Source organism: Myotis davidii, unplaced genomic scaffold, assembly GCF_000327345.1.
Source record: "Myotis davidii unplaced genomic scaffold, ASM32734v1 scaffold94, whole genome shotgun sequence".
Classification (NCBI taxonomy): Eukaryota; Metazoa; Chordata; class Mammalia; order Chiroptera; family Vespertilionidae; genus Myotis; species Myotis davidii.
Window position 1 is genome coordinate 1,307,426 of NW_006285313.1, and position 21,104 is coordinate 1,328,529.

General features: G+C 46.5%; 1 protein-coding gene across 1 annotated transcript in view; it reads right to left on the reverse strand.

The window, feature by feature from the left end:
• CD44 (CD44 molecule (Indian blood group)) overlaps positions 1-21,104 on the reverse strand; it is an 84,998-nt gene that overhangs the window by 46,286 nt on the left and 17,608 nt on the right. The window contains exons 2-3 of the mRNA XM_015559007.1: positions 4,432-4,597; positions 306-439 (exon numbers count right to left, since the gene is read on the reverse strand). Of these exons, the coding sequence (XP_015414493.1) occupies positions 306-439; positions 4,432-4,597 (300 nt within the window). The remainder of the gene's footprint in view (positions 1-305; positions 440-4,431; positions 4,598-21,104) is intronic.

Below are 21,104 nucleotides of genomic sequence, written 5' to 3' on the forward strand. Positions count from 1 at the left end.
TTCTCGGAAGAAAGCTCCCCTAGCACTCTGAAGCCTCTTGCTCTGCCTTCCTTTTTACAGCTCTTCTCTCTCCCTGGCTTCAGAGAAGGTATTTCATATTTACTGGCTTACTGATGGCCTCCCCAGCTTAGCAGGCAAGCACCCTATAGACAAGAATTTTCTCTCTGCTGCCGATGTTCCCCCAAACATCTGGAAGCTCTGTGAACCCCCACGCAAGCCCAGATTGAACTGCTCTTGGCCACGCTGCCATGGGCTTGCCTGCCAAAAGCGATCCCAAACACAAAGGCAATCCACTTGGAACCAACCTGAAGCATTGTAGCAGTACGTGTCGTACTGGGAGGTGTTGGAGGTGAGGATGTACACCCCTGTGTTGTTTGCGGCACAGATGGGGTTGGGGTGGATGCGGGGAATCACCACGTGCCCTTCTATGAACCCGTACCTGCAAAAGAAACAGCAGCGGTTAGCCACCTGCGAGGCCGGGACGGTATCTCATCCCATCCCATCAAATGACATGTCATGCAGCGCAAAGCTTCATTCAACTCACCCTGAAGGGACGTTTAAGGTTTCAGCCAGTGAGTTATGTGAAATCCAAAAATAACAGCAGAGGCAGTGTGAGAGGGACCAAGGCTGATAGAAACAAAGTGATTTCATTTAGGGCTCTATAAAGCTTTTCTTTTTTTAAAAAAGAGATTCGTGAAAGGAAATAGTTTCAAATAAAAGCTGTGGTCAAGTCAGTTTAGACAAGCAGAAGGAAGTCCAAGTCACAGAAGAGAAAAGAATGACCACTTTATGATGTGGATCCACGGTGGCTCCCCACGACTTTCATACTTTTTCAGAAAATGCATAAAATGACCAGCTCCCTTACGATAGAATTAGGTGGCTGATCACTTCAGCCCACAAATGTCAAATCTGCCTCATTTCCCATCCCCACGCTTCTCTCCTCGCCTCGCCTTTTCCTGTGATCCCTTCGTTCCAAACTCCGTTACTCTCCACACGAAGGCTTGTTCATATGCCAGATACATGAGCGATTCGCCTCAGGAGCATCCCAGGCAGAATTTCATTGCCGGGGGAAGTAAATTGACCGTCATTAAAATAGGAGGAACAGCGATTAAATCAGTAGATAGCAATGCCTCATTTAGCTCAGGAATTTTCCAGAAGCATCACAGCCAGAGAAGCATTTAAACCGCTCTGCATCCCCCTCCCCCAAGGTATTTCTGGGAGCATGTTGGAGCTGGAGACCCTTTCAGATAAAACATACAGCACCCAGCCTCTTCCATCAGCATCACGGTGGCTAGTCGCTGCACAATTTCCCCGGAATATAAATGCCTCCAACAAAAAATTTGCAAGGGACGAAGGAGAAGATAAATCCAGTAGGTTTTTTTGGAAAATGCAAAGCTAAGGCACAGCTTTGATCCTTTTAATCTCTCCTGACGATAGCAACAATAGAGCATGACCCTGCAAGACCCGTGGAAATGGCTGTGAGTTTGAAATTTCCAAGCACATAGAACTCATTAAGTCTATGTTGCAATTGCAGCTCGCATGACTAATTCCTCATCTAAACAGACAGACTGGTTTCTCCAAAGACTCCTTAGCTTGGTCGGGGGAGGGGTCGCAATTAAATGTCAGTAAGTTTCCATCTATCTGAGAATTGCTACTAATCAGGGTGGGGCAGACAGCTAAGGTTTTCTCATAGCCTGCGACTCTGCCATCTGTGCTATGGCACATAGCTGATTCATTGCTACCTAAGTGAAATTATGGAAATGCGTTTTGCAATGCTTACTTTCAGCTATGGGTGGAACCATAGGTTTCTTTGGCATAGTGTTTCTCTTTTTCTTTTTTAAATGGTAATACCCGGTGAGCCTACTCCCATCCCACCCTTACTGCATGCACCAAGTCTGTTGTACACTGACAATCTAGAGTAGTTGTTCTCAACTTGTGGGTCGCGACCCCTTTGGGGATCAAACGACCCTTTCACAGGGGTCGCCTAAGATCATCAGAAACCACATATATAATTACATATTGTTTTTGTGATTAATCACTATGCTGTAATTATGTTCAATTTGTAACAATGAAAATACATCCTGCATATCAGATATTTACATGACGATTCATAACAGTAGCAACATGACAGTTATGAAGTAGCAACGAAAATACTTTTATGGTTGGGGGTCACCACAACATGAGGAACTGTATTAAAGGGTCGCGGCATTAGGAAGGTTGAGAACCACTGACCTAGAACCTACATTCCCTTGTTAAGTTATTCTTGAGTTTTTACCACATCACGTCGACAGCCAGTTTTGTGTGTCATGGCCAGTTTTGGTGTCACACTGTACATTTGGGGATATTAACATTTACATGTGTGTATATTGCATGAGTAGGTTGCTGTTCACAGAGAGAAAAGAAATACTCAGCACATCCGTGAGTCATACCTGCATCTCCCCTTTGCTCTCAGTCCTTCCTTGGGGTTTGGTCATTAAAATCTTGCCCTGGGCTCAGGTGAAGTAGGACCTGAATCTGGACTCCTCCCCACGCCAGTGATGTGGCCCAGGGTGAGCTGGGGAACTTCTCTGAGCTTTTGTTGCTTCACCCATAAGTAGGGTAATATAATCTACCGTGGTGCCCTTCAAGGATTAAGTGAGGGGTTGTGGGCAAGTGCCCAGTATCTGTGCGCTCACTGATGGGCAGTGGAAAGAGTAATAATTTCCCTCTTTTTCAGCCTAGGACAGCAGTTCTCAACCTCTGGGTCACGACCCCTTTGGGGGTCAAACGACCCTTTCACAGGGGTCACCTAAGACCATCCTGCATAGCAGATATTTACATTACGATTCATAACAGTAACAACATGACCGTTATGAAGTAGCAATGAAAATAATTTTATGGTTGGGTCACAACATGAGGAACTGTATTTAAAGGGCCAAAAGGTTGAGAACCACTGGCCTAGGAGAACATGTCTGTATTTTGTAAGTAGGCCTTGTCTGCATTTCACAATCAAAATTCAGCTCACTTAATCCGCTCCCTTAGTGGATTTCTCTAGCTGACCTAGTCCCAGCCATGGTTAAACAATTAGTCTTGGGAATAGAATCAATGGATGTGCTAACTGCAGACCACAGCGCAGGGTGAGCAGCCAGCAGAGCTAGCTCCCTTTCTCTGCTCCTTCCATGTTCTCGCCAACGTATCTCTGAATGCATACAGATGTCTTCTACAGCCGCTCTCTGCTTTAGAGCAATGCTGCGCAATACAACTGTCTGTGATCGTGGACACAGTCTGTAATCAATGTTGTCCCATACAGGAGCCACTAGCCATTTGTGGCTAGTTGAGCACTTGAAATGTAGATTGCTGCAAGTTACTGTTTAAGACATAAAGGTTTTCCTTTTGAGCAAGAGCCTCCCCTACCGCTCATAAAGTGGGTATCTTACTCTCTAAACCAAGAGTGGAGATTGATGTATTGAATGTTCCTGGTGTCATTCCATTGCAAAAGCACAGAAGGGGTAGCGGTGGACTGGGACGGAAACCGAGCAGTTGTTCAGATGACTTAGAGTGTGTCTAGTGAAGACCAACCAAAGCATACACTTCACTGTGGCCTTCACCACAGCTTGCTGTTAAAGTGCACCCCTCACCGAGGGTTTGAGGAAAGCTCCACGGAGCACGTGGTCTCCACAGAAGCTGCCCAGGAGACCCTCCTGAGTCCCTCCCATTCTTTCCCAGTTGCTGGTAATTCGTCTTAATAATTTTCATGCCCCCCCCCCCCTTTTTTTCAACCCTCTCAAACTAAAGCAACATAGAAGAGAATAGAGAAACAAACAGAAAGAGAAGGTTGCTTGAAAAATCTGCTTTAAGCCAAGTCACCTTCGTTGCAGGCTCAATCCTGGCCCAGTCAGAGCCCATGCAGGAGGCAACCAATCAATGTCTCTCTCTCACATTGATGTTTCTCTCTCTGCTACCCCCTCCCCCCCCCTTTTTTTCATACCTCTCGGAGAAGATTAAAAAAGAAGAGAATAGAGAAACAAACAGAAAGAGAAGGTTGCTTAAAAAATCTGCTTTAAGCCAAGTCTGCAGGGCCTAGACTCCGCCAGGCACATATTTATTTTAATCCCTGTTATTTGGTTTACGTTTTCTTGCGGTTCCGACAACAGTATTGCACGTTTCTTCAAAGCCAGGCGAGAGCCATGTGGAAGCACGGCAGGCATTAGGATTCCGGCTGTTGACCCTTAATGGCCTCCTCTGGGCAGCCCCGGGCAGCCCCGCTATCATTTACAAGGGTGTCTTTAGAGCGCTTTAAATTTCCACTGTCAGGCAAGTTCCAGATTGACGTGCCAAATTAATAGGTGAGGCCAACAGGCAATCATCCAATCAGATACCAGGGAGGAGCCTTCCCGGTGCTAAGCCCCACCCCCTCGGCCAAGGCAGCCAGCGCTCTCAGTGGGCTCTCACCTGCAGGTCTCAAACCCCGCTTTCCAGGCTTCCTCCATCTGGGCCATGGTGGGCAGGGTGCAATCGAAAGCCTTGCAGAGGTCAGCTGCCTCAGTCCGTGAGATGCTGTAGCGACCATTTTTCTCCACATGGAATACGCCTGCGTACCGGCAGGTTACATTCAAATCTATGGGATGAAACAAGAAATGTTAATATTTGTTTGCATACATAATGAGGGAGGGGTAAGAAGTTTGGTTTTGAGCAGCCTTGTTCAAAAAGCCAGATAAACTTCTCTCCTGCTCCAACATTCCAAAGCACCATCACACTAGGCTCAAATTTGAGCTAAGACACAAATAAGTCCCATCCCTCCGACTTCCTCTCCATCAATTGCTGCACAACAAACTCCTTTAAAAGCATATGATTGGGAGCGCTGCTAACCACATTGGGTTTAGCGCTGCTTGCTTGAAATCGAATTTTGCTCAAACTCTTAAAATGTTGAATAAGCCTCAGTTTGTCTCTCATGGCGCAGCCACTTTAAAAGGCCATTTGACGGCTTCTTACAAAACTAAGCATTCTCTTACTATTTGATTCAGCGATCACACTCCTGGGTAGTTCCACAAAGGAGTTGAGAACTGAAGTCTACACAAAAACCTACACACAGCTGTTTGTTCACAATTGCCAAACTTCACAATCAACCAAGATATCCCTCAATAGGTGAATGAATAAGTAAAATCAAAAAGCATATGACTTATGTCTGATTATTAAAGCAATACAAACTTGTTGAAAACTTACAAAATTCTGGAAAGGAAGGAAGGAAAAGCCAGTCCACCACTAAGAAAGCATGGCTTCTTAGTGACTCTTAAACATTTTGTTGCATCTTCTTTTAGTTTGTTTTCTGAATGTGTGTATGTGTGTTTCTAGTTAAAATAATACTAAATACACAATTTTAGATTTGGGAGTCTTTTCTCCCCACACTTTCCCACAATCATGTGGTCTTGCTCCCTTGCTTAGAATCTCCACTGGCTTCTGGCTCCACCCAGAATAAATAAGATCTTATCTGCTGATCTATCTCCCTCTCTAAACTTTAAGTAGCTCGCTCTGCTCCAGGTACAGAGCTTCCCTTCAGTTCCTTTGGGCATTCTGGGCTCTTTCCCACCTTCCAACATTCATATCTGCCTTTCCCACTGTCTGGAATGTTCTGTCCTCGGATTATCCCATTCTTGTTTGTCAACTCCACATCACCTCTTAAGAGTCCTTCCTGAACACTCTAATCCAACTCGAGGCGCCTCCCTCACCTCACCTGGCGTTTGTGTCTTCACAGCAAGGTGTTTATTTATTTGTGCGTTTAGTTATTATCCATCTGCCCTTTCTGTGATGGAAGCTCCAAAAAAAAAAAAAAAAAGGAAAGGCCTTCCACTGGTTTACAGCTGTGTTCTAATGCCCACAACAGTACCTGACAGAGAGGGGATGCTCAACGAATATTGTTGAATGAATGAACGACTCATTAAAACATCTTCAAAAACACACTTGTAACTTCTTGACAGATAGGTCTGAGGCCTGATGTTCGCTCCCAAGAGTTACCGACATCCCCTAGGAAACCTAACTGCTATTCGTTGGTGAAAGTGATCTGAGCCACGGACTTCTGGGAGTTTTGCAAATATTAATCTGAAATCTCAATAAGGAGCTGAACAATCCTCTGGTTCCATAGGATCCTCTGTAACAATCTCAAAAGACTGAAAAGGCCTTCATTGAAAACTCATTATTTTTCTGGAACTGTTATCCCGGTGTGCACTTGAGTAAGCTCCAACACCGAAAGGTTACGTTATTGACACCGTCCTGGTGAAGCCTAATTCCTCCTGAGCACTTCCTTGAGCCTCCAAGACAGGAGGACTCTTGGACTCTTGCCGACAGTTCCTTGGGGACTGGTGGACCTTGTGCCAGACCAGGCATCACTGTGTTAGTTACAAGCCAGGTCTGGATTCCGACAGATCTGGATTTAACTCAAACTCTCTCTCTCATGTGTGCAGGTCTGCAGACCATCAGGAAGATTCTGCATATTAATCAGCAAGAACGTTGAGACTCAGAGAACTGAGTTGCCCAAGGAAGTGAGGATTTCCGTCTCAAGCCTGTAGTCACTTTCCAGAATCTCAGGTGCTTTGTTCTATATCTGAGCCAATAGCCCGGGTAGGGGAAGCCCACTACTGCATTGTCTCTGGGTACCCGGAACCTCTGGGGTTCTGTGTTGCATCAGCTTCCGAGAACCCCGGGGGCGGGGGGTGGTTAATGTATATCTGTACATATTACTTATAGGTGGAAAAACTAAAGCTCAGAAAAAGTAAGCAACTCTCCCAGCTATTAAGTGGCAGAGCTGGAATTTCATCTTAGCTCTGTTTAGATATGAAACCCATGTTCCAAACCACCTTGCCACTTGCCCTAGGATCCTGTGTTATTAGAACAATATTTTGCTCTGAAAGAGAGAGGAACGCCTACGCCACTGGGACATGAGAGCAGAGAGAGGGTCAGTACGATTGAGCTGTACAGGCAACAAGGACTCTCTCCTTTCTGAGCAGGAAGCAGGTTCCCACCCCTAGAAAACAGTGTCAGACAAATGCAAAGTCTGGTGACAAGTGAACTGTTAAACGTCTGTATGCCCTTTCCTGACTCGGAAAACAGGGAGAGAAGAGAAACAAGCAATGACGCTTTGAAAAGACATACTAGTAAGCCAATCTCAACTGGTTTTTGCCTTTGTTTGCATCATGAACATGGAGGTGCTTTAAAAAACTTCAGAAGTAGGAGAAATGGAGAACGTGTGTTTTGGTGTGAGATTATTCCTTTTTGTCTGTAACGGTGTCCCTCTTAGCCAGTCACACAGCACGTGGCTGATGAAGCAAACGAAGCAGAGAGGAGGGAACCACACAAGGCCCTTTTGAAATACTGTTTGTTTTTACGGACATTTTCAGCTTTGGCATCGGTTGGCCAATCTTAGCAAAGGGAACCTGTCACACTGGGTGGCAGCCCTTTCGGGGGTCTAGCCACCAAGGAAAAACAAAGCGTCCCCATTCGCTTCTTGGAGGTGAGGCTGGGAGGGGAGACTTCAGTAGATGGCAGGAGAGGCCCACTGCCTGTCGGTGCTCAGCCAGGCGGCCGCTATCACTCCCGGTTAAAAAGTAAGGCTGAGGCGTGGCGGAGGTTTGGCGCTCCGTGGCAGTTTCTGTCTTATTAAAATAGATTCTAGTTTGCTGCCTGGCACACAGATATGCAAAGGCAACAGGAACCAATTCAGGTTGAGACTTTAGAATAAAACCCTTCCTGCCACAGCCAGTGTAACTTGACAGACAATACCCGCATGCATTGTGTGAGTGTGTCTGTATGTGTGTATGCAAGTAGTGGTGTGTGTTTGTGTATACTCTGCTCAGCCAAGACAGGAAGAAACAGGTAAACTTAATCTTCAGCCCCAGGTTTAAACAAGGTCTGACAGACAGCAGGCATCAGCCAAGGGCTGCCAAATGAATGAAGAGATTCTATGCAAATGTGAAAATTCCACAGCATACACTTATCTTAATCTCAGGAAAATGTCCAACTCTTAATCCTGACAGCATTCTGGAATTGCGAAGATGGTGCCAAAACTTCATTTCAGGTCAACTAGCCCATGAGTGTTCACAGTTCCTTTCCTCTGGGTCCTTCATATGTTAAAAGGGACCAGACCTTCAGGGCTGTGTGTCCTTCCAGTCCTGATAAGTTACGATGACTTCCCAATGGGCTTCCTTAACACTAATGCAAACCAAAATTCTTACCCCAAAGGGCATTGTTAATAGTACCAACGGCAATAACACAATAAATACATCTTGTGTGTTTATTATGTATATGCTGGATGGGCACTCTTCTAAGCACTTTATAAGGACTGACTCATTTTACCCTTAAAACAACCCTAGGAAATGGGTTCCATTATTATCCCCACTTTCCAGATACAGAGACTGAGGCACAGAGAGGGGGAAAACATGCCCAGGTTCCCAGAGCTGGCAATGATGGAGCTGGGATTCAAATCCAGCCAGTCTGGCACCAAGAGTCAACAGGCTTATCCACTATTTAACTGTATACTTGATTTAAGGAACTTTTTATGGCCTCTCAGCACCCCCAATGTATGGCTGCTAATATTCCCAAGGTCTAAGTAAAGTTAGAGCAAGGCTGAGGCATGAGTAGCCATGGACTACAGCTCACTGGCGAGCCCCAGTGTCTGTGGCAATGGTACTGGCCACGCTGCAAACCCTGCAGACACGCAGGACTCCTGAGATGTCTGTACGCCTCTCCTGAGAAACAGAGGCCCCTGTGATTAGGGATCTGCTGTGACTCAAGAGGCTAATAGCAACTGGCTGATGTGTCTTTCAAACAAGCCTTTCCAACTGGAAATAAATCAAGAACGTTTTCCGTTGAGCCCTCTGGTCTCCAATAAATCTCCTGTATCATGTAATAAATGAACAGTCCCAAGTTCCTCCCTCTGAGACACCCAAAGGGCAACTTCAATGGGTTGAGGCCACTTTTAGATTCAGGGTGGAGCCCCTCTGGAGGGAGAAATGCCACCCGGGCCGTTAGGGTGGCCAAGAGGACAGAGGGATCACGGGGCCCAGCACCCGGGGATCTCTTCACCAACATGGGAAGAGGTTTATCAGTGTGAGCTTTTAGGAAGATTCCAAAAAGGAGCTCTCTAAGAGTGTCTATTGTTTAACCTACTCTGGCACCAAACTCACAGGAAGGTTGGTAGTTCAGGATTCTGACCTCTGTGCTATGCTGTCAATTATAGCAGGTTTTAGGTAAGGTCATTCTTACTTGGATAAGCCATAGCTGACCCACAGGAAGGTTGGTAGTTCAGGATTCTAACCTCTGTGCTATGCTGCCAATTATAGCAGTTTTTAGGTAAAGTCATTCTTACTTGGATAAGCCATAGCTGACCCATGACACCATTAATCTTAACTTTCTTTCCCACCAGCCTCAGATCAAGGGAAATAGGTTTCTCTAGTAAAATCACCCCACCTCGTTTCCAAACTTTGCCTAAATTCCAGGGCCTGAGACGAACAGCTTTTTGGTTTTACCCCAGTTGTTTCCTGAGTAGAAAATCACAGGATCTGCTGGGAGTACAGCACTGTGTAATTTTCACCCAACTTGCCATTACCTACATCTTCCCAAACTTTCCTGAGAGGTGGGTGGGATGGGTGTCACACAGCTGGCTAGCCATGGACGTTTTCAACCTGGAATCTATATGCTGATTTTCAGGGGATCTATACAACTGTGAAATTATATGCAAAATTTGTGTGGTGGGGTGTCACACAGCTGGCTAGCCATGGACATTTTCAACCTGGAATCTACATGCTGATTTTCAGGGGATCGATACAACTGTGAAATTATATGCAAAATTTGTGTGTACATATACAGTATGTGCATGTGTGTTTCTGCGTGTGTGTGTGTAGGTGTTTTAATGGGAACAACATCCTTGGGATCTCATTAGTTTCTCAAAGAAGTCTGTGACACAAACACAAAGAATTACAAGGAACCCGGCTAGTGTGGCTCAGTTGGTAAACAAAACAAAAACATAATTACAAGGATTGTTCTCTCCAAGGTCTCTTCAGTAATCAAATTCCAGGATTCCGGAATTTTGGAACTTCCCTGTGGGCTTCATGACAGCAGACGTCTCTCCTTCATCATCATGTCCCCAGTTCCCAGCACAGTAGTGCATAAAATAGGCACATGTTAAACAAGTGAATGAATGGATGTTCTCTTTCTCCTCCTTCCCTGACAGGGTAAGCACATGTGTGGGATGCAAAAAGAGCCCCTCTCAGATCCATTCCCCCACATCATATCTGAAGAATCGCCAGCTGGGCCTTGTTTAGAATTCCCTATTGGACACTTAATATGTTCTTCAACCGAAAGCATTTGCTTCTGAGAAACTTTGCTGTTTTCCCTGGAAACAAATGTTTCAGAGACCAACTTTCAGTTTTGTAACTGGCTTTTTCCAAATTCTAAAAATGGTCTTCTCATCGATGGGCACATCACGGGGCCATTTCTGAGGCCAGATCTCCCGAGGGAGGATGCCAGACATAGGGGTCTCACAGGAGGACCACCAGCTGATGATCAGTCATCATATTTTGCCAGAAACTTCAGATCTCCAAAACAGACTTCTCCAGATGGTCCAAAATAAACTAATTTATTTTCCAACACGCACCACCCAGATGTGTCTGGTCCCCATCTGTCATCTCAGGAGGGATGCAGCAGAATTAGATGTTTCTTTTCTACTGATTTGGTCCCTGAAGAAGTTGGTTTTTCTTGAAGATGGGGATAAAGCCAGTTCCCATGACTCAATGACTGTGCAGTTCTCATGCCATGATGACAACAGCGAGCATGCACTCAGCACCTACTCTAGGCCATAAGAGGTTTTCAACAGTTTCCTTGTAAGAATTCATTTTATTCTCACAACAACTCTATGTTTTGTACTAGCCCCAATTTTTCACAGAAGGTAACTGATTCATTGAGAAGACATGAGTACCTGGAGCTAGTAAGCTATAAACCTGGGTTTCAGACTGGGCAGTCTAGGTGATGACCTTGCAGTGTTAAATTGGTCATGGGGCAGATGCTAACTACAGGAAACCCAGTTATCCTCCATGTGGTTTTTTCTAATGGATTTTTAGAGAGAGGAAGAGAGGGGAGGAGAGAGAAACATCGATGTGAGAGAGAATGTTTGATTGGTTGCCTCCCAATGGTGCCTCAACTGGGACCAAAACTGCAACCTGGGTATGTGCCCTGACCGGGAATGGAACCTACCTTTCAGTGCATGGGACGATGCTCCAACCAACTGAGCCCAGCCAGGGGACTCCATATGGTTTTTAAAGTGTGGAAAGGTGAGCATTAAAAGAGAGCTCTGGAGAGAGGAATTTGAGCTTGTTGAATATTATTTTAAGATCCTACTTCTCTTGATTCCAGACCATAAGGCTTAAAAGGGGAGGGCCCTTTGCCCAAGAGCTTGGAAAGGTTCCCCTCACTGGTGGAACTGCCATATTCTCCCTGGGGAGAAGATTTTGAGCTCTCCATGTTCACCTGCTTTCCCCAACATTGGGCTGGCTACCTCGTTCTGATTCTACCTGTCCCCTTCCCAAAATTCCTTGGGAATTGAGAATCCAGCCCAAGCTACAGCTTAGACCTCTTCCTTCCTTCACAGCCTGAGGGCTCTGGCCAAGGTCAGGCAGGGGGGACAGAAGACCCTAAGATGCAGGGTTGGCCCAGGCCTGGGATGCCAGACCACAGGGTGCTCTGGTGACATTAAGAGATGTCTGCTGCCCAATCTGAGCTGTCACAGTCCCAGCTGAGACACGAGACCAATCTGGAGCGGGGACTTCGGGTTGATCGCAACTGACTCCATGGAGCGCCTGTGAGTCTGTCGCACGCAAGCCTCTTGGGCAGTGGCAGCCCAAAGAACTGATGAGTTTTCCACTTAAAAAAATTTTATAGTGTTTATCATGAAATAGCCAGGATTCTGTTTCTGTCTTCTGTCTTTTTCATGTCTGAAAAAGATTATGCAACTCACAAAACTAACAGTATGATTCTCATCAAAGTAGGAAAAGAAAAAGTCAATTTCTTCTTGATTCCCACCATCACTAATTGGATCATCTGTGTTTAAAGCCAGGCGGGACAACAGACAGCTTCTAATCCAATTCTCTTGAAACACAATAGAAAACAAAATCCAGAATGACTGAGCACGGTCCCCCAGCCAGTTCTGAGAAAAGCTGGACCTTAGGGTTTATGGTTGCTAAACTCCTGACTCCCAAACCAGTGCTCTTACTACTGAACTGCTTTTATAAGAGGTCAGAGCAAGCCATTCCCAATCAAGTTAAAATCCACTGTCGTAACAAGACAAAGAAAGCATTCTGGTTTTCATTTATTCCATGGAGGTCTTTGGAGCCCAGAAGTTTCCATCTGGGAGTCTTCTTAGCTATTCCAACCCCTACTGGCACCCAGGCCTGCCCATCCAGAAGACTGGCACGCCTTCCTGCTGCCCCCAAGTCACTTGCCTGCATCCCCTGACGCCCATGTGATGGGCTCCCGGAGAAAGGCTCTATTGTTCAGCATCTACGTCTGAATGAGGCCAAAATCACACTCAGTGGCCGAATCGCCTTTGGCTCCTCAGTGCAGACCATGAGTCTTGAGAGACTCAGTCACTGCTGAAGCTGCTCAGGAGGTGGGTGAGGGTTTAAGGAGCAGAGAAAATGGTCATACACCATCACACCCAGTGAATTTCCTCCACAATGTCCTGGTGCCTTTCCACTGAACTATCCATCTCGTAGCACTTAGAAAGGAAATGCACCCCAACTCCTTGGTGCCCGGCGGTAGCCCCTGACCTCTCTGCCTGCCAACACGGAACCAGCAGGATCCAGAGAAGAGCCCAGTGGGTTCTCAGCACTACTCTGCCCTTCAGTCAAGGTCTCTAACAACTGACTCCGTGAAGCTCTTCGGTTGTTTCACAGACTGCAGAGCCCTGCCCCTGCCTCCTCCTGGGAGGATGGGACCCGGGGGAGGGGAGAAGGCGGGGAGAGCCTGTTCGGGCTCCCGCTCCACACCCTGGGTCCAAGGGTCTTTCTGGCAAAGGAAGATGTGCCCCAGAACTGTCGCCTCCGTGCAGGATTCTGAAAGGCCAAGTGGTTTTTGGTGAGCGAGCCTCCAGGAAGATGGCCGAGGGAGAGAAACCCCAGGGTTTGCCCCTGCGTGTTGCCATAGCGACCAGGAAACTGCCTGCTCTGGCCTGGCAACCTTTGCTTTCTTCTTTTTTGGCTCCTACCCGTTTAGCAGGTTGACTACCACAAACCCAGGATGTGGTTAAATGAAACTAAAAAGCATCTCAGGGGCCCGCATGGGGTTTTCCTGTTGCAAATCAAAAACAAAAAACACACAAAGGATCCCACTTCATAACTAGATGTTTTTTCTGAGGCCATTACAATTATGGATCCATCACCTAATTCATGTAAAGACTTTGCTCAGGTCTGTAACCAGCATTTGGAAGAACTGGTTGACTTTTACAGATGAAGAAACTCAGGGACAAGAGATTCAGAGCCTCCACGTCTTACAGAATTTGAGTAAAACCCAGACCTGCACCAGATTTTCGAGGCAGAATTCTCTCCATTTTTCTCCCTGGTTGCTACGGGGAAAAGTGGCGGCTCTCAGGGGGAAGAGGTATGGATTTCAGACTGTTTCTCCCTCCCACCATGAGGTCGCAGGCAGAACCACAATATTTAGAAAGTAAAAGCAGAGCTGTCCCAGTGGGAGATGGAGTGTAGGTGAGAGACAGACCCCAGACCCTCCATCCACCCACTGCTCATTCTTGCCCAGCCCCCACCCTACCCCACCCCACCGATGGTCCTGACACCCTCCACAACGGTCTAGAAGACTCAGTGGAACACTCTGGAAACCACCACAGTAGGTGCCAATCATAACAATGATAACTACCACTCCACAAGGCCTGCAAAGCGCCGGGGGCTCCCTAAGAGGGTCAGTCACCCCACGTGAGAGCCATGGAAACAGAGAGTCAGCGGGTTAAGTACTTGGCACAGGCTCTGCCGCTCAAGGCTGCAGCCCAGATGAAAGGCGCTGTGGAAAGTGCTTTACATGTGATCCAGGCTCGCCATTACTATTTTTATGTTTTTCCCCCTTGGTCTCAAGAATAAAAGCACCTTACAATTTAAAGTTCTCCCTACAGATTGTCCCTGGTTCACCCCACAAGGAAAATATAGCGAAGTCTGAATTTCCAATCTTATTCTACAGGGACTGGGGCTGGTTAGCAGTGGGCTTGACAGAACTTACTGAACCAGAAACTGAGGTGATTGGCTGGCTGCCTCCTGCATGCCCTACACTGGGGATGGAGCCCATACCCCGGGCATGTGCCCTGGCCTAGAATAGAACCATGACTGCCTGGTCCATAGGTCTATGCTCAGCCACTGAGCCACACCAGCCAGGCAAAATACACATCTTTAGGTTACCTCTTTCCTCTTCAAATACAGTGAAGTGATGTAGTAACACAGCATCACAGCATTTTTTGCAACAAGTATTGCAAGTGACCAAGGAAAGTTCTAGATTTCCACAAATTCTGAATTTTTGGGGCTCAAAAATCATCAAGTCTCATTTTAATAACTCAATCTCTCTCTGTTCTCATTCCCTCTGACTCTATCAGGTGCTAAAGGAAAGAGAGGGGTGTGTGTGTGTGTGTGTGTGTGTGTGTGTGTGTGTGTGTGTGTTCAAAAGACAGGCTCTCTTTCCCAGTCCAGCAACCCACCACCATTCATTCTTCAGATGTTTTTTATAAGCAACCCCAATATCTCAAAGCAGAAGCCCTGCAGAGGGAGAGGCTGGATTGTGGATACATTTTGAAAAATCTGGGCCAAAAGATTGCCAAGATCAGTCCGGTTCCAATTGCCCTGTGAGCTAATAGCTTGTAATTCACACCTCTTCCCCAGCTTTCAATCTGTGAGATCTCTGTAACCACAGATGCCGGCTTCAAGTGCCAGGCTCCAGAAAACTCGACTTCTGACAAGTTTTTAAATCCTACTCAAGCCACAGGATTTGGACGAAAGTCTTTACCACTTTATGTTCATCTGGAGTGGGCCAAGCATAACATCCTGCTTTGAAGGAGCGTGGCCCATGCACAGATCCAGGAGGTTGATGGAGGAAGTTACAAATGACCCTTCTGTGAAGTTGTCAAAGAAAATAAGGTCTTGAGTTTCCTTCAAATTAGTGGCCATCAAAGATGGCAAGAGACCACACTTGGTGAAGGCCTAAGTGCCTTTCACCACAGGCATGTGAGAGGTGCTCTGGAAACATCAAGATGAGCAGGACAGGGCCTCTTCCTGTGAAATCGTTGCCTCCCAAATTGCCACTAGTCCACCTAGGGCAGTGATGGCGAACCTTTTGAGCTCAGCGTGTCAGCATTTTGAAAAACCCTAACTTAACTCTGGTGCCGTGTCACATAGAGAAATTTTTTGATATTTGCAACCATAGTAAAACAAAGACTTATATTTTTGATATTTATTTTATATATTTAAATGCCATTTCACAAAGAAAAATCAACCAAAAAAATGGGTTTGCGTGTCACCTCTAACACATGTGTCATAGGTTCACCATCACTGGCCTAGGGCATGGCCCAGACATCAATTCAACGCATCTTCTAGAAGATACAGATGTTAGATGTCAGACATGATCCTGGGTGCTGGGGAGACATACAAGGTCCCTGCCCTTAAACTGCTGACACTGTAGTATGGGGAGACAGACAGTATACAGGTAAATGATTAATGTACAAATAAGGCAATCTCACGTAGTGATAGTGCCACACAGAAAACACCAGGCAATGTTACCATAGAGAATGACAGGGGCTGCCTGTCAGGCGGTCTCCGTGGTCTGACACTCACTCTTCTATGAACTTAGGGGCACATTTTACTTATTTATTATGGGGCTTTTGGTCAGATCAGCTCAGATACTGGTGAAAGGGAATACTTCCCCCACACACATTCAGAGTAAATGAAATTTGGAATTCCTTTTGCTTTCCAGGGTCCATAAAGCGATGTCTCCAGAATTTGGACTTAGTAGAGTATATTGGAGATGTGGAAGGCAAAACCTGTGGCAACTGAATGACCCGGTTTCTAGGAGAAGAGCTCCATTTGAGTCATAAGCGGGTACAGAGTTGGTGGAAGTGGGGTGCCTCTGCCCCTCTGGGTCTTGGCCTGAACTTCTAGGAAACAAATCAGACTGAGAGGGCAGCCCATCAGAGTACTACTGTGATGCGTCCACTCACAAGCCCTCCACACCTCCTGGCCACCTGGTGTCTTCAGTATCCCTTATTTTATAGCCACTGGTAACTGGTGATAGGAGTAAATATACCCCCATGGTAGTGTAAGATGGCGTAGTGGCCATGTTCACAGTCTTTCATATCAAACAGATTTGGGTCCAAGTTCCATCTTGGGCTCTTGTGGGATGGTAGGCATGCCATGTTTCTTGACCTTTAAGCCTCTGTTTCTTCATTTGTAAAGTTGAGGCAATGTCTATATCATGAGATACTTTTGGGGATTTAATGACGAAATGCCTTTGAAACACTTAGCAAAGTACCTGACACTTGGAAAAATGCCTGATATTGATAAATATGAGCCGATCACCTCAAAGATTAAAATACATTTAAAGCAGTTTAAATATCAAGTGTCTCATATTCTGACTTAATTCTTTGTGAACTGGTCAGCTTCTTGCTGTATCATTGGTAACAGCCACTCAAGACCTCCAGTTAGGAGCCAGAAACCTACTTCTCCAGATACATGAGTTCTTACTCTACATAATATGTATTCTTACCAGATAATGGATGGATGGATGGATGGATGGAGAGATGATAAATAGACTGTCTATATAATATTCTAGGAAGAAGCCTGTCTAAAGTCATAACCTACATAATCAAAGTGGGTTCCATCTTTATATCCCCAGTGCGTGATATATATGGTATGGAGCCCAATAGATGTTGCTTTGGTTTAGTGGGAAAGCAGCAGGCTGAGTCTAGTGACCTGGGGTCTAATTCTGGACTTCCCAGGGACAGGCTGTTAGTTCTTGGAGACTTCAGTTTCTTTAGCCGACCAGGAAGAAGTTGGATGTGATGATCCCCAAGTCCCCAGCCAACCCAGCCCTCTCTCTATATATGGAGAAATCTGTGTTTGTTGTGACTGTTCTCTCAACACTCCAGAAACCCCAGTGGCCCCCTCTCGCCTGCAGGATTGTGGCATTTCGCTGGGGAGCCAGGGCAGCGGTGGTGGTGTGATTAATGCGTTAAGCAGAGTGGACTGGCCAGCAAAAAGTAACAATAGACCAAACAAGAACGAGTTACCAGCATCCTGCTCTCAGATTACACCAAATAAACGCCTCCAGCACATGCAGAGACTAGAACCTGCCCCACTGAAGCTGGAGGGAAAGAATGGTTTCAATTAAGAGGAAACCAGCAGAATTGCTGATTTCCTTAGAGAGGCTTCCCCTAAATTACTACAAGCAGCCCCAGCGCTCCCTGCAGTGAATTTCAGCATCGTGGGCCAACTCAAACCATTCTTCAGGCGTGAGACAATCCTCAAATGAGGCGCTGCTAAGCAGCCCCCACTGGCAAAATGGGGAGTCCAGACGCCCACCTCCAACTGGCTCCCTGATCATTGGTGGCCTTGGGGGTTCCACTGTCCCTACAATGAGGAGAGAGGGACATTCCCACCTCCTCCCTTCCTGAAGATAACTCCTAGTAGTTCTTAATTGTTTCAAGGCCCTTCGCTTGCAAGAAAAAATCCAGATTCTTTGGAAGAGGAAACACCTTGATTTTCAAGGCCTCCAGTCCTGGGGATGGAAGAACAGGATTCAGTCCATAAGGCTGAATGGGAGGGAACTGGTGGTGTGATGTTAAAAGGAAAGGAGAGTTCAGAATTGAATTCTAGCCCCACCACATAGGAGTTGAACCATTCATTCTTAGGCAAGTTACTTCACCTTTATGAGGCTCAGTTTCTCAGCCTGTGAAATGGCTCCAAGGAAATTCAGTCATTCATTTACTCAATGGATATTTCCTGGGTACCTCAAAGAGAGGTTTATGGGAGTTGGGTAATAAATATTCGTAAAGCAACAGCCCTGAGCTGGGTGTATAACATGTACTTTAAAAATGTCAACCTTTTCACTTCTCTCAGGGGAAGATAAAACCTTGGGAGGACTGGCCACAGCTCTCCCAAGGGGACCCCTGGGTTCTAAGTGACATTGTATTTATACCATGAAAAATCATTTGAGCTTTGATAATCGTCTATTTCAACCTGAACAACAGTCTGCAGGCACGTTCTCATGAAGCTAAAAGCTAGATGAGAACCTGACAGAAACGCAAACACTCCCCTAAAGTGTAAAAGCCTTAGTCACGTCAGAGGTGCGGCTGGGCGTGGTCTGACCTTCCTTTCTGGAGAAGAGAGCAGAACTAAGCAGTTTAAGGAAATTACAGATATTTTTGGAGATGAGAGAGTTGAACGCCCCACTGAGTGATCGATGGACATTTTATGCCCTTGGAGCTGATCTCCCCCATCCACGACCAGAAAAATCCAAGCTTGGGCTTCTGGGGAAGAAGTGGACTCTGGGAAACTCCAAAGTTTCCAAACTGACAAGGAAGCTACTGCATCCAACTGTCCTGAAGAGCCCCGCTCTCCTCTGAGGCCAGGGAACAGCTCTGTAAGGAAACACTTCACCCGAGAGGGAGGCAAATACCATCTCCTCCTCCGGCCCCATCACCAACTGCCAGGACCAAAGGCAGGAAGAGGCTGGTCCTGCTGAGACAAGCAGCCTGGGAGGCGGACTGACTGTGCAAGTAAGGACAGGACCTGAGGCCGGTTTCCCCATTCGCTTTCATGAGCTACTGCCATAGCCAAGGTTTCCAGAGCAACCCAGGCTGCTGCTTTATCTGCTCAGCAACAGTTGTTCCAGTAAGCACCCGTGGGTGTCAGCACTCGGGTGCACCCTCCCTGCCAAATTAAATGAGGCTTTATTGGCTAATGTTTGGCCCAGAAATGGAATGAAAATATCTCCCAGGCAGCTGGAAGTGTTTCTTAAGAGCAGCAGGAACACAGTCAGGGCTGACTGTGGAGGGGAAGGGTCCCAGGTCTAAGAACAACGGTGATCGCAATGATTGCTGACGAATGCTTACTCCATGCCAGTTACTCTGTCGAGTTTCATGCACGTGATCACAGCAGTCCTCACACAACCCCACAGAGGCAGGTATTATTACTCTCTTTTAAAGACAAGAAAACGGAGGCTTGGCAATGTGGACTGCTTACACCACATAATTGCTGAGTGACAGGATTCAAACCCAGGTCTCACTCCGGGACCCACACACTTTCTGAGCGCTGGAGGCACTAGACTCAAGCCTCCCTGTGCATCTCTGACAGCCTGTGCTTGGCCCAGAGACCGGACGATGTGGGCTTGACGGAACACACTCAAATCCAGCCTGTGGAGGAAGAAAGGGAGCCTGAATTGGAGAGACACTGTTCTGGGCTGGCCTGTTTGAGGTGAGGCCTGTTTCTGAATGTGTTCCAGGGGATGTGGAAAGCTCATCTGGAGAAGAAACCAAATGAGTTTTCCAAAGGTTTGAACAATGCAAACAATGCAGAACACAAGAGTGGCTGTTGACTTTAGCCTTCCAAACAATATAAAGAACAGGATGCCCAAACAGATAATAGGGACTTTCCTAGACCCTGAGAAACAGTCCTCAAGGAAGGCTGCGATTATCTGATGATGTTTGTTTGAAGAGAGTGTTGCTCCAAACATGTTCTAGAAGGGAGCCACGGGGAGCGCCTCCCTCTGCTCCCAGCAAGAAGAGTCTCAAGTACCCACCACGGCTTGCAGTCCCAAACCTCGGCCAGTCCTCCCTGTCCCTAAACAGAGACGTTTCCTCCTTGTCTTTCACATCCCTCCTGAGTGCTCAGACACTGCACATCTTCAGCTGCCCTGGGTGCCCTCCCAAGAGGCCACAGGAGAGACTGTTTCCTAGGTGATGCCAGCCAAGGAGAAGGGATGGGAACTGGGTGGAGCACAGCCACAAAGAGCAAGGAGAGAATAAGAGAAGATATGGCCTGCTGGCTCACCCTCACTTGTTTTTAAGCTCTTATCTCTAGAATAGAATAGAATAGAATAGAATAGAATAGAATAGAATAGAATAGAATAGAATAGAATGATAAAGTTTTTTTAAAGTTGTAATTTTTTTTAAGTTGAGTTGATCACAGCCTGAATCCACCATAGTTATGTCACCATCTCATAAAACCAACCCACCATTGAAATGAACACAGGCCTTCAGGAAAGATAATGGAGTCCCAAATTCAGTGCCCCCCATGTGCAGGGTACTGTTCTAGGCACCAGGACCAGGACATTGAACAAGGTAGGCAAGGTCACTGCCCCATTGGAGGTGGTGGGCCAGGGGAGAAGACATCCATCAAGTCCACAGCACAGTAAGTGTTGTGACCAAGTGCAAGGTGCTGGCACTTAGTTTAAAGGGAAGCCTTTCTCCACAGGCTCTGCTGTCCCCAAGAGATACCTCTCCAAGGCAATGTCATTTCCCCTGAGAACTGAAGGGATGGATTGGGACCCAGCAGAAGAGTCTACTAATCAGCAAGCCTCGTGGTCAGGAAATTCACCCTCAAAATAAAGCATACATCATTTCGGTTTAATAGAATCCATTTCCTCTAGCTCTTTCATTATTAGATTCTGAAAAGAAGCAGCCCTTTCCTGTTAAGAAGCAATCACATCCTAAAGGTCTACATTAAACATCCCCTGGGCTCCTCTTCCCAGCATGTAGTCATCGTAAGTCTTTTAGTGGTATTTAGCGGGGGGAAAAGAGAAAGGAATAGAAAACAAATTTTCAAGTTCTGATACCTCCCTCGCCCATGCTGTTAGGTTCCTTAGCTAACTACAGGGAGGCAGGGGACTGGCCCAGAAAACCCCCCTGTTCATTTTTTTAAAATATTTTTATTGATTTTTTTACAAAGAGGAAGGGATAGAGAGTCAGAAACATCGATGAGAGAAACATCAATCAGCTGCCTCCTGCACATCTCCTAGTGGGGATGTGCCTGCAACCAAGGTACATGACCTTGACCGGAATCGAACCTGGGACCCTTCAGTCTGCAGGCCGACGCTCT